At 35.4% G+C, this 15,170-nt stretch overlaps 1 protein-coding gene across 1 annotated transcript in view; it reads left to right on the top strand.

Moving 5' to 3' along the window:
- The window catches only part of SPATS2 (spermatogenesis associated serine rich 2), a 102,525-nt gene that overhangs the window by 50,664 nt on the left and 36,691 nt on the right, over window positions 1-15,170 (top strand). The window contains exon 2 of the mRNA XM_074325734.1: window positions 2,837-3,104. Within this exon, the coding sequence (XP_074181835.1) occupies window positions 3,080-3,104 (25 nt within the window). The 5' untranslated portion in view covers window positions 2,837-3,079. The remainder of the gene's footprint in view (window positions 1-2,836; window positions 3,105-15,170) is intronic.

Below are 15,170 nucleotides of genomic sequence, written 5' to 3'. Positions count from 1 at the left end.
CTAACTCATGGAAGTAACTATTCCCAGTTTGACCATTTTGAATTTGCTTTGCTACTTAATAAGCACAGTCAAAGAAAGCAAATACAGACAAATGGCACTCCCAAGAGGGTACAGATTTCAAGTCTTGGGGTATAAAACTTTTCACATTGCCATGCATTATAATGACCTGACATACTAACAAACAATGAATTGGGCTATACCTAAAGGTACTTATAGCTATTTTTAAATTTAAAATACAGATTGTTACAAAATCTACCTATATCAATAGAACCAGGGAAAGAGGAGGCATGGGTGAGGAGGGAAGAAAACATAAGAAAACTAAATCCTCATCTTCCATAATAGGATTGCCCCTGAAAAGATGAAAATATCAGTCAGTACTGCCTTGTTATTCAGAATACGGAGATGAAGAGCATAAGAAACGTTTATGATTACCCCTGGAAAGCTAGAATAGGGAATGGGGGGGGGGGACACAAAGGACTATTTTTTTAAGTTATTATAAGCCTTATGATACTGTTTGACTTCTTATACCATATATGTGTATATTTAGACTAAAAAATACTTTAACCTATTTTATGCAAATTAAAACTAAGACACCATTTTTTACCCTCAGACTGGCAAATATCCAAAATGGTTATTATATACACCGGTAGTGAGGTTGTGGAAAACAGGCCCTCCACATCTAAGTGAGAATGTATATTTGTTCTATACCTGTAGAAGACAACTAGACATTAGTTATCAAAATTAAAAATGCATATACTATTAAATTCAGCAAGATAATTTCTACGAATTTACACTATATCTGCAAATGTGTGAACTGATGGCTCAAAGTTACCCAATGCAACATTGTTTTTAAGAGAATTGATTGGAAACAACCTAATTATCCATCAATAGGACACTAATTTAATAACTTATGGTTCATCCATACAAGGAAATACTATGCAAATGTTTTTGAAAAGAGAGGAAGTTCTTTATATGTTGATATAATAACATATATTGTTAAATGAATATGATGGGGGAGAAGAATATATTTATACATACATTTTATATATCTGAAAGTATAACAAACTAGCAATAATGATGATACATTGAGCAATGGAAACAGGTAAGAAAAACTATTCAATCTACCTTTTTTTTTTTGACACTGGAACTGCATAAGCATGTGTTTGAAAAATTTTTTTTTTTTTTTTTTTTTTTTTTTTTTTTTTAAAGAATAGGGGATTTTATTTATTTTTTATTATTTTCCTTTTTTTCCCCCAAAGATTTTATTGGGGAAGGGTAACAGGACTTTATTGGGGAACAGTGTGTACTTCCAGGACCCTTCTCCAAGTCAAGTTGTTGTCCTTTCAGTCCCAGTTGTGGAGGGTGCAGCTCAGCTCCAGGTTCAGTTGCCGTTGCTAGTTGCAGGGGGCGCAGCCCCAGCGGCAGTTCAGCTCAAGGTGCAGTGTTCAATCCTAGTTGCAGGGGGTGCTGCCCACCATCCCTTGCGGGACTCGAGGAATTAAACTGGCAACCTTGTGGTTGAGAGCCCACTGGCCCATGTGGGAATCGAACTGGCAGCCTTCGGAGTTAGGAGCATTGTGCTCCAACCGCCTGAGCCACCGGGCTGACCCCTCCTTAGTTTTTACAGAAAAAATTTTAAAGTTTTTGAGTGACATGTACAGTAAAATGCACAAATCTTAAGAGTACAACTCAGTTAATTTTTACATGTGTAAATACCCATGTAAGTACCATCCAGATCAAAATATAAAACATTTTACCCCTCAGAAAGTTCCCTCATGTTCATTCTCAGAGGATACCCTCCCTCCAGAGAAGGGATGTCATGAACCTTTTATCATAATGACATATCTGTTTCTAGTAAGATCTTTTTGTCTTAAAGATCTGAATTTCATTCTTCTAAAATTTCATAAAATGTTTTCTATCAGGCCCACTCTATCCAGTGGTAAATCCCATGTATTTCCATAGGGTTTGGCTGATTCTCCCAATTTGGCTCAATGCTCTGGAAGATGGTAAGCCCCAGAAGTTCACTCTTCCCTTTCTTAGTTCTCATAGTGCTTTGTAGAGGCTCTAACTCTTGGTGGATTTAAAAAAAAAAAAAATTTCCCTGGGCTATCTACTCGTCTCTTCATTTTCCTCCTTCCACATTGGAAAGTATTTCATATAAAGTTACTCTCATTTCCTTCTTGGATTGCATTTTGTAAAATGTTTTCCTATCAGGTGTCTGGGTATAAGTTCTGTGATCCTCATCATGCTTTCTTTACCCAGAAATCTTCAGCGTATATTTTTTAAATGTTTAATAATATGGAAAAAAATATTATTTATATCTTTACAACTTACAGAAGCTTCCTGCAGTATCGACTAATCCAAATTTTGATGTTTCCGTTTTCCTTACTAAAATTCCTTTGTGCCCTCCCCAAGTTTCTTGCAGCTGTATTTGAGCTGGGGAACCTGAGGAGATATTAGATATAGGAAATTCTACAGGAAGAGAAAAGACCCTTGATTTGGGCAGGAAGAGCTGTTAGTAAGAAAGATCTTACAGAGTGTTAAGAAGTAATATTTTAGTTTATGAAGCAGAGATGGGGATAAGATATTTGAGGTAGATACTAAAAACATGACTAAGAAAACATGCTTTCTGAACTAAGAAGATTATTTGATTCTGAGATTGAAGTCTCTAAAGCAACAAAATATTGCTGTTTACAGCTATATTATTTTCAGAGTACTTTTAGTAACTAGTTTTGTTTAAAAAATACAAAATAAAACCTGTGGATAGCTCTTAGAATTTTTGTACAGATAGCTATTACTGTAACAGTGAATATGTGTTTGTGTGTTTTCCCTCCAGAATCTCCCTGGAAAAAGAGACGTGAATGTGTCTGCAATGATATTTCCTGACGTGAAGTTGCTAGAGAAGAAAAGGAGATCACCAGCCAGAGAGCAGAATTTTGAATAACCAGGATTTTGTATTTCTCACCTCTAACTATAGACTTCTCTTGCCTACCTTTAAATCAGAGATAACTGCAATCAGAACCCAGACAAGGCAAAAGAATATTTTTCTTCCGTATCTTTCGAGAGCAAAGAAACTGCAATGTCTCGGAAACAAAACCAGAAGGGTAAGATTATACTCGTATGTGGGCATAAACTGTTAAAAGAATAGTTTCGGAATAATGATCACCATTTATATCTATATTTAAAAAAAAACATTCTCTTAATGTGTTTTGAATGGTTATAGTTTCCCTCACCCAGTGCAGTACTACTGATAGTTATAACTTTTTGTCATGACAGCAGTTAATTTTAGAAGAGTACAAAACATTCACAACTTTATCTGCTGTCTCCTTAATTATCAAAGTATCTGTGGATATTACATTATAGCTTTGTGTATTACTAGTTTGGGAACTAATTCATATAAAAGTTACTTTTCTAGTCTTATAAACCTAATAAATTGGAATATACTTACAGGAAAGCCAAATGCGTCTTGAAAATGCACTTTTTGGAGAGTGAATGTATGTTAGGGGGAGTGGTAGGAAATAATTTACTGCAGGATATTCTGTATCCTGTGAGTTGATGTTTCATTGGAGACAGGAAATGAAGCAAGAGTAAATGCTTCTAGTTTTTGATACCTTCTTTAGCTTTCTTTCTGGGATTATTATTCTAGCTTCTTGTCTAAAGTAATATATAAGGTTCAAAGACTGAAGAAATATCAAGAATAGTTATAAAGAGGGGAAGGACAACAAAGACTCTGTGAAATTACTTTGCCAGCTTTCCCCAAATAGCTGCAAAAACTTAGAGGGACAAATTTAATAATAACACAACACTAGAACTATTATACGGAACTGAAATATATTTGTAAGAAGAATGGCCATATCTACTCTGGCTTTCCCCTCCCCACCTCATTCAATAATTTTCAATTTAAAGTTAATGTTCTTTAATTCAAAACAAAGCTCTAGGTGTAGGTCTCACATGTTAAATATGAAGGAAATGCTTTTAAACTTAATTTTGACTGGGCAGTTCAAAAACCTCATCATAAGAAAATGATAAAGCCAAGACTCCTTGTGGTTTTGAAAACTGTGGTTTCACTGTATATAGTAAATCTCTATAAAGAAAATCTGGGCTCTAAGGAATGGTCAGATTACTAAAGAAGCTGTACTGTTCTATTGAATGAGATTCATTAACTGAAAGTTTGTTCTGTTTTTTTCAATGAAAGGGAAACTTTACTGAAGCCCCAGGGCCAAGGGGTTCGGGCAGGGGACTTCCCTGTGGGCCGAGGAGGGGGTGGAGGGCTTTATTTGGCCTTCTTGGGGTGTAGGTTGTTGCTGTGGCCACTCTTCTTGCGGCAGTGATAGCGCAGGGATGCAGGCGGGTGTGACACTTGCGGCAGATCACCTTGTTGCAATCGTACTTCTGGGCGAGCTGGCGGAGGGAAGGCTCGGAGGTGCCGCCCAGCAGAGGAAGCACCAAGTGCACAGTGGACTCTTTCTGGATATTAGCGTCTGAGAGTGCTGCCATCCTCCAGCTGTTTGCCAGCAAAAATCAGATGCTGCTGCTCAGGCGGGATGCCCTCCTGGACTTGGATTTGAGCTTTGACATTCTCAGTAGTGTCACTGGGCTCGACCTCGAGTGTGATGGTCTGGCCGGTCAGGGTCTTCACAAGATCTGCGTCTCTGCGCCTGCTGAGGCAGCTGCTCGGCCTCCTCGTTGAGAAGACTAATAACTGAAAGTTTTTATAACCTTTTTTCTTCTTAGTCATCATAATTCAGTTTGCTTTTTTCCCAGTAATATGTGAAACAGTATCTATTTTCCTCATGCAAATGAGAAATACTGTAGTAAAAATAGGATTCCAGACTTTAAAATAATTTCATCTAAAAAGGTTAGCATTTGATTTTTTTCTAAAAAAAGTTATCTTCAGCAAATTGCTTTGACCTTTGAAAAGCTAGTTTATTTCATGTCTGTGTTTTGCCAGCGCTATAAAAAAGCTTGATTAGTAGCTTTATAGTATTCCTGAAGTCGGGTCGTGTCAGTTCTTCAACATGGTTCTCCTTCAGTATTGTGTGGGCCATTCTGAGCCTTTGCCTCTCCGTATTAACTTTAGAATTAGTTTGTCAATATCCACAAAATAAATTGCTGGGATTTTGATTGGGATTGCTTTTAATCTATAGACCAAGTTGGCAAGAACTGACATCTTGCTGATATTGAGTCTTCCTATCCGCTAACACAGAATGTCTCTCTATTTAGTTCTTTTATTTTTTTCCCTCAGAGTTTTGTAGTTTTCCTCATATAGGTGTTACACATATTTTATTAGATTTATGTTCAAGTATTTCATTTTTGGGGGTGCTAATGTAAGTAGTGGTGTTTTTTACTTCAAATTCCACTTGTTCATTGCTGTTTTATGGGAAAGTGATAGACTTTTGTATATTATTAACCTTGCATCCTACAACCTTGATGTAATCACTTTTTAGTTCCAGGAGTTTTAAATAACATTTATTTTAAAATTTTATTATTGAAATTTTTAGGCTTATAAAAAACAGAATAGTACAGTGAGCTCCCCTATACCCATAACCAGGTGCAATAATTAACACATGGCCAATCTTTTTTGTCTGTACTTCAACCCATCCCCCAGTGGATAATTTTGAAGCAAGTTTTTGACATCATCTCAAGGAAAGACTTTTTAAATAGACATAAAAAGCACTAATCATAAAGAAAAGGAGTTAATGTCAATGTATTATTACATTAAAATTAAGAACTTTTGATCATCAAAGTATATAGTTAAGAGAGTGAAAAGGCAAGTCACAGAATGGGAGGAGAAATTTGCATCATGTTTAAATAATAAAGAACTACTACAGATCAATAAGAAAAAGACAATTCTGCCTCCCAAAAAACTGGGCAAGAGTAGACATGCCAGAGGAAAAAGAATATCAAAATGGTTAATAACATATGTAAAGGCACTCAGTCTCTTTAGAAATGAGTGAAATGCAAATTGAAATGATAATGAGATACTACTAATCTTGTACTAGAATGGCTAAAATTATGTACTAAAGTTGAAGATATGCATACACTATGACTAGGTTCTATTCCTGGGTATACTCAGCAGAAATGCATTCCCAAGCACACTGCACACCAGGAGATTTGTGCAACAGTATTCAAAACATCATTGTTTGTATTGGCCAGAAACTAGAAGCAACCCAATTGTCCGTCTCTGTCAGAATAGAGAAATAAACAGTGGCATAATTATATAATGAAATATTATTCAGCAAAGAAAATGAACAAACTACATTTACTTGTAAGAACATGCTTGAATCTTACAAACACAGTGTTGAACAAAACAATCTGTGCACCAAAAATAAAATACATATGGAGTTACTTCTTTTATAGACAAAAGTAAAACTATACCATAAGACTTAGGTAGGTATTCTTAGGTGATATTAACTATAAAGAAAGGAAATTTGGAGAGTGGGTTACCTTTGGCAAATGGAAGGACATAATGATTGAGGGGGATGTGAGGAAGACTTTTGGGGTACCAGAAGTGTTTTATTTCTTAAGTTGGGTAGTAGTATTTGGGTGTTTGTTTTGTGATAAATTATCAAGCTATAGTATTTTATGAGTGTGCACTGTAAATGTTATATTTCACAATAAAAAAATTTTAAGACATTTCATTAGGAAAGAATGGGCTTTAAACAAGTATGTTATTTAAGTAGTGACTTTTTTACCTTCACAAGTATTAACACTTAAAAGCTAGTGTTCACCTTATGATGATTGTAACAACTATTTGGAAATAGAAATATTTATAATCAAAGTAGATGATTGCTCCATAAGTCAGTTTCAGAAAGAAGCTAACAGATTTAATTCTTATTTGCATGAGGATAATGAGTGAAGAGTGACAGATTTTGCAGTGCTATGGTTTTATGAGAAAGATGGTTCTGTTGGAGAGAGAAGCATGTGATTAGAATTGACTTGGTCATTTCTGTACTTTGAAGCAAGGCAATGGGATGGGGTGAAGAGGGAAGACACTGACTATTTGACAGGGCTAGAAGGAACATCCAAAGCAGTCTTTTACAATGACAAAAAATATCTTTCACATCTAATGTACAATTTTAAAAACGTGATTTCCTCTTCCTCACTCTCCTTCAGATTCTCAGGAATGCTACCAGTTAGTTTATAATTGAAGATTTGTTCGATTTTAAATATCACAGTTCTTAAATGTTTTACTTTTTTTGACTTACGAAATTGAGTTTCTTTCCTGGGATAGCTGGTAGAATTCTTAAGAATCTGAAGGACAGTGAGGAGTAGGAAATAATTAAAAAAGAAAAAAAAAGGATGTGCAATCAATTTTCTTAATCCATCTAACCCCAGAAGTATGGCATATATTGCAGTAACATCCAAGAATAATGATCCCATAAAATAGAGATCCCATTAAATAGAGAAATGTTAGTGAAGTCTAAAAATGAGGGTTTGACTTCTAAGAAACTGAAAATAGGCCCTTCGTAGCTGAAAGTACGTTTTTCTTCAGACTTAAATTGACGAGCTAACACAGAGGCATTTTATAAGACCTGATTTATTTGCAGACTGATTTTCTGGTTTTTAGATTATCCAGGTTCCTTGATTTCTTTTTTCTCCCTGTTTTTACAGGCTGTCCATCTTTTAGCCACATCACAATTTATTTTTACCTTTCGCAAAAGGGAGAGATTAGCAAGTAGAAAGGTAAACTCACATCAATCCTCACTACTTGGAATAAAGACAGACTTAATTAAATATTTTAATTTTTATTCTACTTTAGTGCCCTATTCCTTTAAAAAGCCTGAATGTTGGCTGTAAACAGATATCAAAGTAACCATCATGTGGTTTCGTAATTTTCTAAGTAACTATTTGAATTCATGTAATCCCTAGGACTACATACAAAGTTTATTGAATAAAAAGTTAGCAGAGAATGTGTACTGATTTTAGTAATTGAAGGTTTGAGTTCTTTTTTTTTTTTTTTAATCACAGTTCTTAAATGCTTTTAATTTTTTTGACTTATGAAATTGAGTTTCTTTCCTACAACAGCTGGTAGAATTCCTGAGAATCTGAAGGATGGTGAGGAGTAGGAAAGAATATTTTCAAAAACTATGTATTTCATTTCATTAGTGGGAGAACTAATTCCAGACTAATGAGAGATGGCATTGAGATAGAGATATTGGGTATTAAAATCAATATTGTTGCCTCCTGGCTATTTTCTAGAGTATGTTACTAAGATGGTTTTTGAAAGGTGGACTGAGTTTCCTATCCAGTCACCATTTGTGGAAAAATGGACAGAATTATTATTGGAACCAGCACACTTTTTAAACAATGAGACCCTCAAAAATTCTTGGAACTTAACAAAATTTAAGCTTATTCTGTTGCACCTGCTGGAAACCTGGGAAAATCTATTAGTCAGAGTAATAGAGGATTTAATTGCTTGTCTGTGTCTTTAATAAAAATCCTGATTTTCCATCAAGTGCTACCTGGAAAAATCAGAACTCATTCTAGAAGTTTGGAAATTTCCCAGTGTAAGTGCTTATTATCTTACAAGAAGAGGCCCAACATCCTTCAGAATGTAGATGAAGAAGCACTCAAAGGAGCAAAGGAAAGAAAAAAAATTAATCAGTTGTTAATATTATATGACAAATGAAAGCAGAAATAACAGGAAAAAAAGGCTGCTTTAAAAAAAAAAAAAAAAGAAAGAAAAGGCTGCTTTTTTTCTTGGAAGACCTACCTTAGCAGGTTGGCAGTTGAAGTGTGGATTTTTCTGAACAGGTGAGCCAGGTAGCCATCTGAGATGCCTGGGAAGACCAGTTGATGAGACTGTAAGGCTGTATCCTTACAACCTACCGAGAGGATTTATGTGTTTGGCCATTGGCAGCCAAGAATGAGGTTTCTTAAATAACTGTTGAAGAACTAACTATACAAAAGTGTTAGCATTTCAGAAGGCCACATCAGTACGCTATAGTAGAATTACTTACAGCAGACTGGAAATCTTACAAAATGGCATTTTGACATAGCTCTCTTTCAAAAATTTCCATCTCCGATTTGCTCCCCTTCAAGCCAGATTCCCCATTATTTACATATTCTCTCCCTTTTTAAGAAAAAAAAAATCTTATTTCTTACTAAAACAGTCATAATTCTTCCAAGCTTAGGTGGTAAATTGGCAGAAGAGAATATTACTGCCTAGGAAACTGAACTTGGTGGCATATTTAGTTTTGAAGTTGTGAATACACTCTAGGCTTTCTTTAGCCAGTAGTGTCTGTGACAGTAACTTTCTTTTCCTTGCACTCACATTTGTACAATATAACTCCATTCCCATATTGGCGACTAGTACACAAGAAACTGAACTCCACTTGACATTTTATTGGTGAGTTATATGTGGATTATTCTAAAAATTGGTATGAGAAAAAAATAATTTCAAGAGACTGGTTATTTTCTTTGAGGTGGGTGAGTATTGAATGTGTTTAGTCTAAAGGAGAACTTCAGGTTGTTTAAATTGTTCATGAGATACCACTTCTGCAAGAATTGGCACTTAACCTCGGCTCTTGAATTTACTTTTTAATTTTTAAGAGGAAGTTGATACAGTTTGAGAAACTATGACAAGTTATCGTCACACTTGTTAGATTATGTCTAGGCTTCCTCACATCACGGCTTATCTGCGTTTAATTGGATCTTACCTCTGTGGCCTCTCGTTAGCCATGGTGAAATGTGAGTAATTTTATTACTCAACTTGTTTTATGTATGTGTAAGGAATATCAGTGAGTTATAACAAAAATCTGAGATCCTTAGAAGAAAGGTGATATACCAAGGTACTGTTAAAATAATGGCAACTTGCGAACTAGTATATTTGGTGGGTGATTATGTTTTAAAATTTGTTTAGATACTTGTTAAATTCCAAAGGATACATAGTACAAATAGCCAACAGGTACATGAAAAGGTGCTCAACATCACTAATTATCAGAGAAATGTAAATCAACCACAATGAAATATCACCTCACACCTGTTAGAATGGCTGTTAGACAACAAACAAGTGTTGAAGAGGATATGGAGAAAAGGGAACCTTGCGTTTATGCAATGTAAATTGGTGCAGCCACGACGGAAAACAGTATGGAGGTTCCTCAAAATAATTAAAAATAAACTGTATGATCCAGCAATTTGGGTATTTATCTGAGGAAAACGAAAACACTAACTCAGAAAGATATTTGCACCCCCGTGTTCATTGCAGCACTATTTACAATAGCCAAGATATGGAAACCTAAATGTCCATCGATGGATGAATGGATAAAGAAAATGTATGTGTGTGTACACACACACACACACACACACACACACACAGAGGAATATTAATCAGCTATAAAAAAAAAAGAAGGAAATCTTGCCATTTGTGACAACGTGGATGGACCTTGAGAGCATTATGCTATGTGAAATAAACCAGAGAAAGACAGATACTGTAAGATCTCAATTATATATGGAATCATAAAAAAAAAAAAAAAAAAGAAAGAAACAAATCAAGGTCATAGATACAGAGAAAAGATGGTTGAGTACCAGAGGTGGGGTGGGGAATCAGGGTTCAAAACGCACAATTTCCAATAAAATAAGTCTTGGGGTTGTAATGTATAGTATGGTGACTATAGTTAATTATATTGTATTGCATAGTTGAAAGTTGCTAAGAGAGTAAATCCTAAAAGTTCTCAGCACAAGAAAAACATTTTGTAACTATATTGTGACGGATGTTAACTAGACTTGTTGTGGTGATCATTTCACAATATATACAAATACCAAATTACGTGTGCTATACATCTGAAACTAATATAATGTTATATAAATGTCAATTATACTACAATTAACCAAAAACTTGTTCAAAGTTGGTTTGATACATGTGATAATCAGATTCAGACATTTCTGTGTCATCCTCAATGCCTAAAACTTTTGCCTCATTTTTGAAGCCAGCAAAAACGATAACAACAAAGCCTTCATTCAGTATTTACAAATATATCAGTGATACTGTAAATAACATACTTTTTCCAAAATGTTCCTAAATGTGTGCTATTTGAAATAATTCCAAGAAACTTCTGAGTTGGTTCCTGATAGAGTGAAATAAATGATAATAAGAAAGCTCAATCTCAAGGGTTCCTCATATCCTTTATGAATCTGGCCTGTGAATAGTATTTCACCACATTGTTTTTCTTTGAAAATTTATTTCTGATAGAGCATACATGCTCTTCCATCACAGAATAAATATCAAAGGATGAGATCCTACCTTATTTCCTACCAATAGAATTAAATAAATCTTAGGCTTTCTCTGCATGAAAAAATAAGAGAATTGTTAAATCAATATTGATGATGGGAATTAAAAATAACTTTCTATAAAGCTGAGAGGCACTTAAGCTCTAGTTCATTGAAGCAAAGTTTTGTATCTACTTGAGTTCTTGGTTTAAGAGGCATATTAGCTGGTGAATAGACATTATGTTAAATTATTGCTTTCCCTTTTTGATGAACTCATGATCTAGAACATAAATACAAAATTGGCGTTTGTGTCCTAGGAGGCTGACCTCAATGGTTCTCTTTGCCCTCTGGCTTCTGGTTTGGTTTGGCCATTGTGCAGCAAAGGCAGGAGATGAGAGGCAAGGAAGAAAGTGAAGTAGGAGTATTTATTCCCCCATGTCTTTCCCCTAGGGGTCACTGAGGGCTTACCTTGTCCTTTGACCAAAGGTCATAGCTACTGTCCTATGGCCCTCTCCACACCAGCTGAAACAAAGATAAAAAAGCCGTCTGTTGAAACAATAATCAAAACAGCATGGTATTGGCAGAAAAACAGACACAGACAAATGGAAAAGAATTGAAAACCCAAAAATAAACCCACATAAATATGGACAGATAATTTTCAGTAAAGGAGCCAAAAGCATACAATGGAGAAAAGGAAACCTCTTCAATAAGTGGTGCTGGGACAATTGGAAAGCCACATGCAAAAGAATGAAACTAGACTTCAGTCTGTCACCATGTACCAAAATTAACTCAAAATGCATCAAAGACCTAATCATAACACCTGAAACAATAAACTGCATTGAAGAAAGCATAGGTACTAAACTTACAGGCCTTGGGTTCAAAGAGGATTTTGTGAATTTGACCTCAAAGGCAGGGGAAGTAATAGCTAAAATAAATGAATGGGACTGTATCAAACTAAAAAGCTTCTGTATATCAAAGGAAACCATCAACAAAACAAAGAGGCAACCAACCGAATGGGAGAAGATATTTGTAAACAACGCTTCCAATAAGGGGCTAATATTCAAAATATATAAGGAACTCATACAACTCAACAACACAAGACAAGCAATCCAATTAAAAAACAGGCAGAGGATGTGAACAGAAACTTCTCCCAAGAAAACATACAAATGGCCAACAGATATATGAAAAAATGCTCAACTTCACTAGCCATTAGGGAAATGCAAATCAAAACCACAATGAGATACTTCACCCCAGTTAGAATGGCTATCATCAACAAGACAAATAATAACAAGTGTTGGAGAGGCTGTGGAGAAAAAAGAACCCTCATACACTGTTGGTGGGAATGCAGACTGGTGCAACCACTATAGCAAACAGTATGGAGATTCCTCAAAAAATGAAGAATAGGATTACCATATGACCCAGCAATCCCTCTCCTGGGTATTTCCCCCCCAAATCTGAAAACATTTATCTGTAAAGATGTATGTACTCTGATATTCATTGCAGCATTATTTACAATGGCCAAGACATGGAAACAACCAGTGTCTTTCAATAGATGATTGGATAAAGAAGATATGGTATATATACACAATGAAATACTACTCTGTCATAAGAAAAGATGAAATAGTACCATTTGTGACAATATGGATGGATCTTGAAATTATTATGCTAAGTGAAATAAGTCAGACAGAAAAAGTTGAGAACCATATGACTTCACTGATATGTGGGATGTAAAACTGAAAACAACAAAGGAATAAGACAAAAACTCATAGACACAGACAATAGTTTAGTGGTTACCAGAGGGTAAGGAGGGGAGAAGGGTGGTAGATGAGGGTAAATGGGGTCAAATATATGGTGATGGAAGGAGAACTGACTCTGGGTGGTGAACACACAATGTGATATATAGCTGATGTAATACAGAATTGTACACTTGAAACATATGTAGTTTTGTTGACCATTGTCACCCCAATAAATTTAAATTAAAAGTAAATAAATAAATAGTTAACTCCAAAAAAAAAGAAAGAAAAGACAAAGCCCTCTGTCTCTGGGTTCCAGTACGCGCTGTCTCCTTACGCCTCTTTAAAACCTCAGGGTAGAAGCGTACATTGCTGTTATTAGCCAAGGTGTACTGCACTACATCTTGTGGTCTCCCTACCCCCTGCTAGCACCATCAAAAATAGTCTTTTTATTAATCTCTGCTCAGATTTCCTAATTTGAGCATGCCATTTGTTTCCTGCTGAGAGCCTGACTGAAATAGCTGTTTTATATATTTTTAATCATTATCCTAATGGTATGCCAGATAAATCCTAATAATACTTATGGTGATTTTGGGGGGGGATCAGTAACTGAAGGTGTTTGCAGAATTACCCTCTGTTTTCCTTGCACTTTGTTTCATCTAGTGTGTTATTAAAGGGGAAAAACAAAAACAGAAAACTGTGTTGGGTGATAAGAAGCTAATACTAATAGTTCATTTAAATACAGACCCAAAATGCTGCTTTACTTTGTGTCCTCTCTTTTCTCTAAAAAAGATTGGTAATTTGATTCTCTAATAAGATTATTGAATTCCTTTGTGTCATCTCACTGCTCATTAATCTGTCTTTGGGAGAGAGTACCTAACACATTCAAGTTGTGTCATTTGGCTGACCTATAGCAATTTTGAGATGGTTGCTGGATAATATTTTGGCTGTATAGCATTTTCTTCTTTATATACTGTGTTGCTTTTCAATTATTAAAGGTAATTGAGAGTTTACCATATTATGTAGTCATTTGGAAAACTCAGGCTTAAATATTGAGTTTGTGTAAGTGCAACCTGACTTTTCATTTGGTAACAGTCTCAAAACTGCCAGTATTACAGAGGTTAAATCTAAATGAATCACGGTTCATTGGTAATTGGCAAGCATAGTTTCTGTAGGAATGACATAAGCTCTATTCATATCTTTTTTTCTAGTTTTAGTACCAAAATGTGTTAACATTCTAATTCATGAAGTATCAGTCTTCCATAGCAACTAGGAGGTATTTGAAAACTCAGGATAAAGAGAGAGTTGTAAAAGAGGCTTTAATTAAAACACATCTGTAATAATAGCAACGGAATTTGGAAAACATCCTAGAATATTGCTGTATTTTTTAACCCCTGTCCATTCGTGTTGCTATGACAAGCTGCTACAAACTGGGTGGCTTATAAGCAACAGAAACTAATTTCCCCCCAGTTGTGGAGGCTAGAAGTCTAAGGTAGGGGCCAGCATGGTCGGGTGAGGCCCTCTTCTGGCTCGCACGCTTCTCATTGTGTCTTCACATGGTGACAGGGGCTAGGGAGCCCTGGAATCACTTTTGAAAAAGCACTAATTCCATTCATAAGGGCTCACTCTCATGATTAATTTACTTTCCAGAGACCCCAACTGCTGGTACCATTACTTTAGGATTTTGACATACGAATTTGGGGGTGGGGGTGTACACAAACATTTAGACCATAGCAACCTCTTTTCTCAAAAATTTCCCCTTTTCTTTCTTGAAATTCTAACCCCCAAGCTACTCCCAAGTGTGGTTCATGGGTCAGTAATATTGATAACACCTGGAAGTAAAAATCTCAAGCTATAGCCTAGACTACTATATCAGAACCTACATTTTAACTTAAGATTCCCCATATAAGAATACATATCAGAATTTAAGAAGCACTCTAACCGTTTTCCTGGGATTGCATCTCATTAGATTAAAACAAAGTTGTCAGGTGTTAAAGCTGAGGTAATTTATTGATCACATAGTCACAGGTAAAGAAACTGATTAAATTTTCAGATAGCCTTTTCAAGTTCAGGGAAGCCAAACTCTTTCTTTACTCAATCACATTAAACTCAGTTTTCCCATGTTGTGCTGGTAATGTAAACTCAGGTACATTGCCTCCTCAAAGCATTATGTTTAGGACATATACATGAATGTATTCATGGAGTTCATAGTTTAAAAACATGTAT

This window comes from Rhinolophus sinicus, linkage group LG02 (assembly GCF_036562045.2).
Source record: "Rhinolophus sinicus isolate RSC01 linkage group LG02, ASM3656204v1, whole genome shotgun sequence".
Lineage (NCBI taxonomy): Eukaryota > Metazoa > Chordata > Mammalia > Chiroptera > Rhinolophidae > Rhinolophus > Rhinolophus sinicus.
Note: the sequence above shows the minus strand (reverse complement) of the source record. Positions and strands in the feature narration are given on the sequence as shown.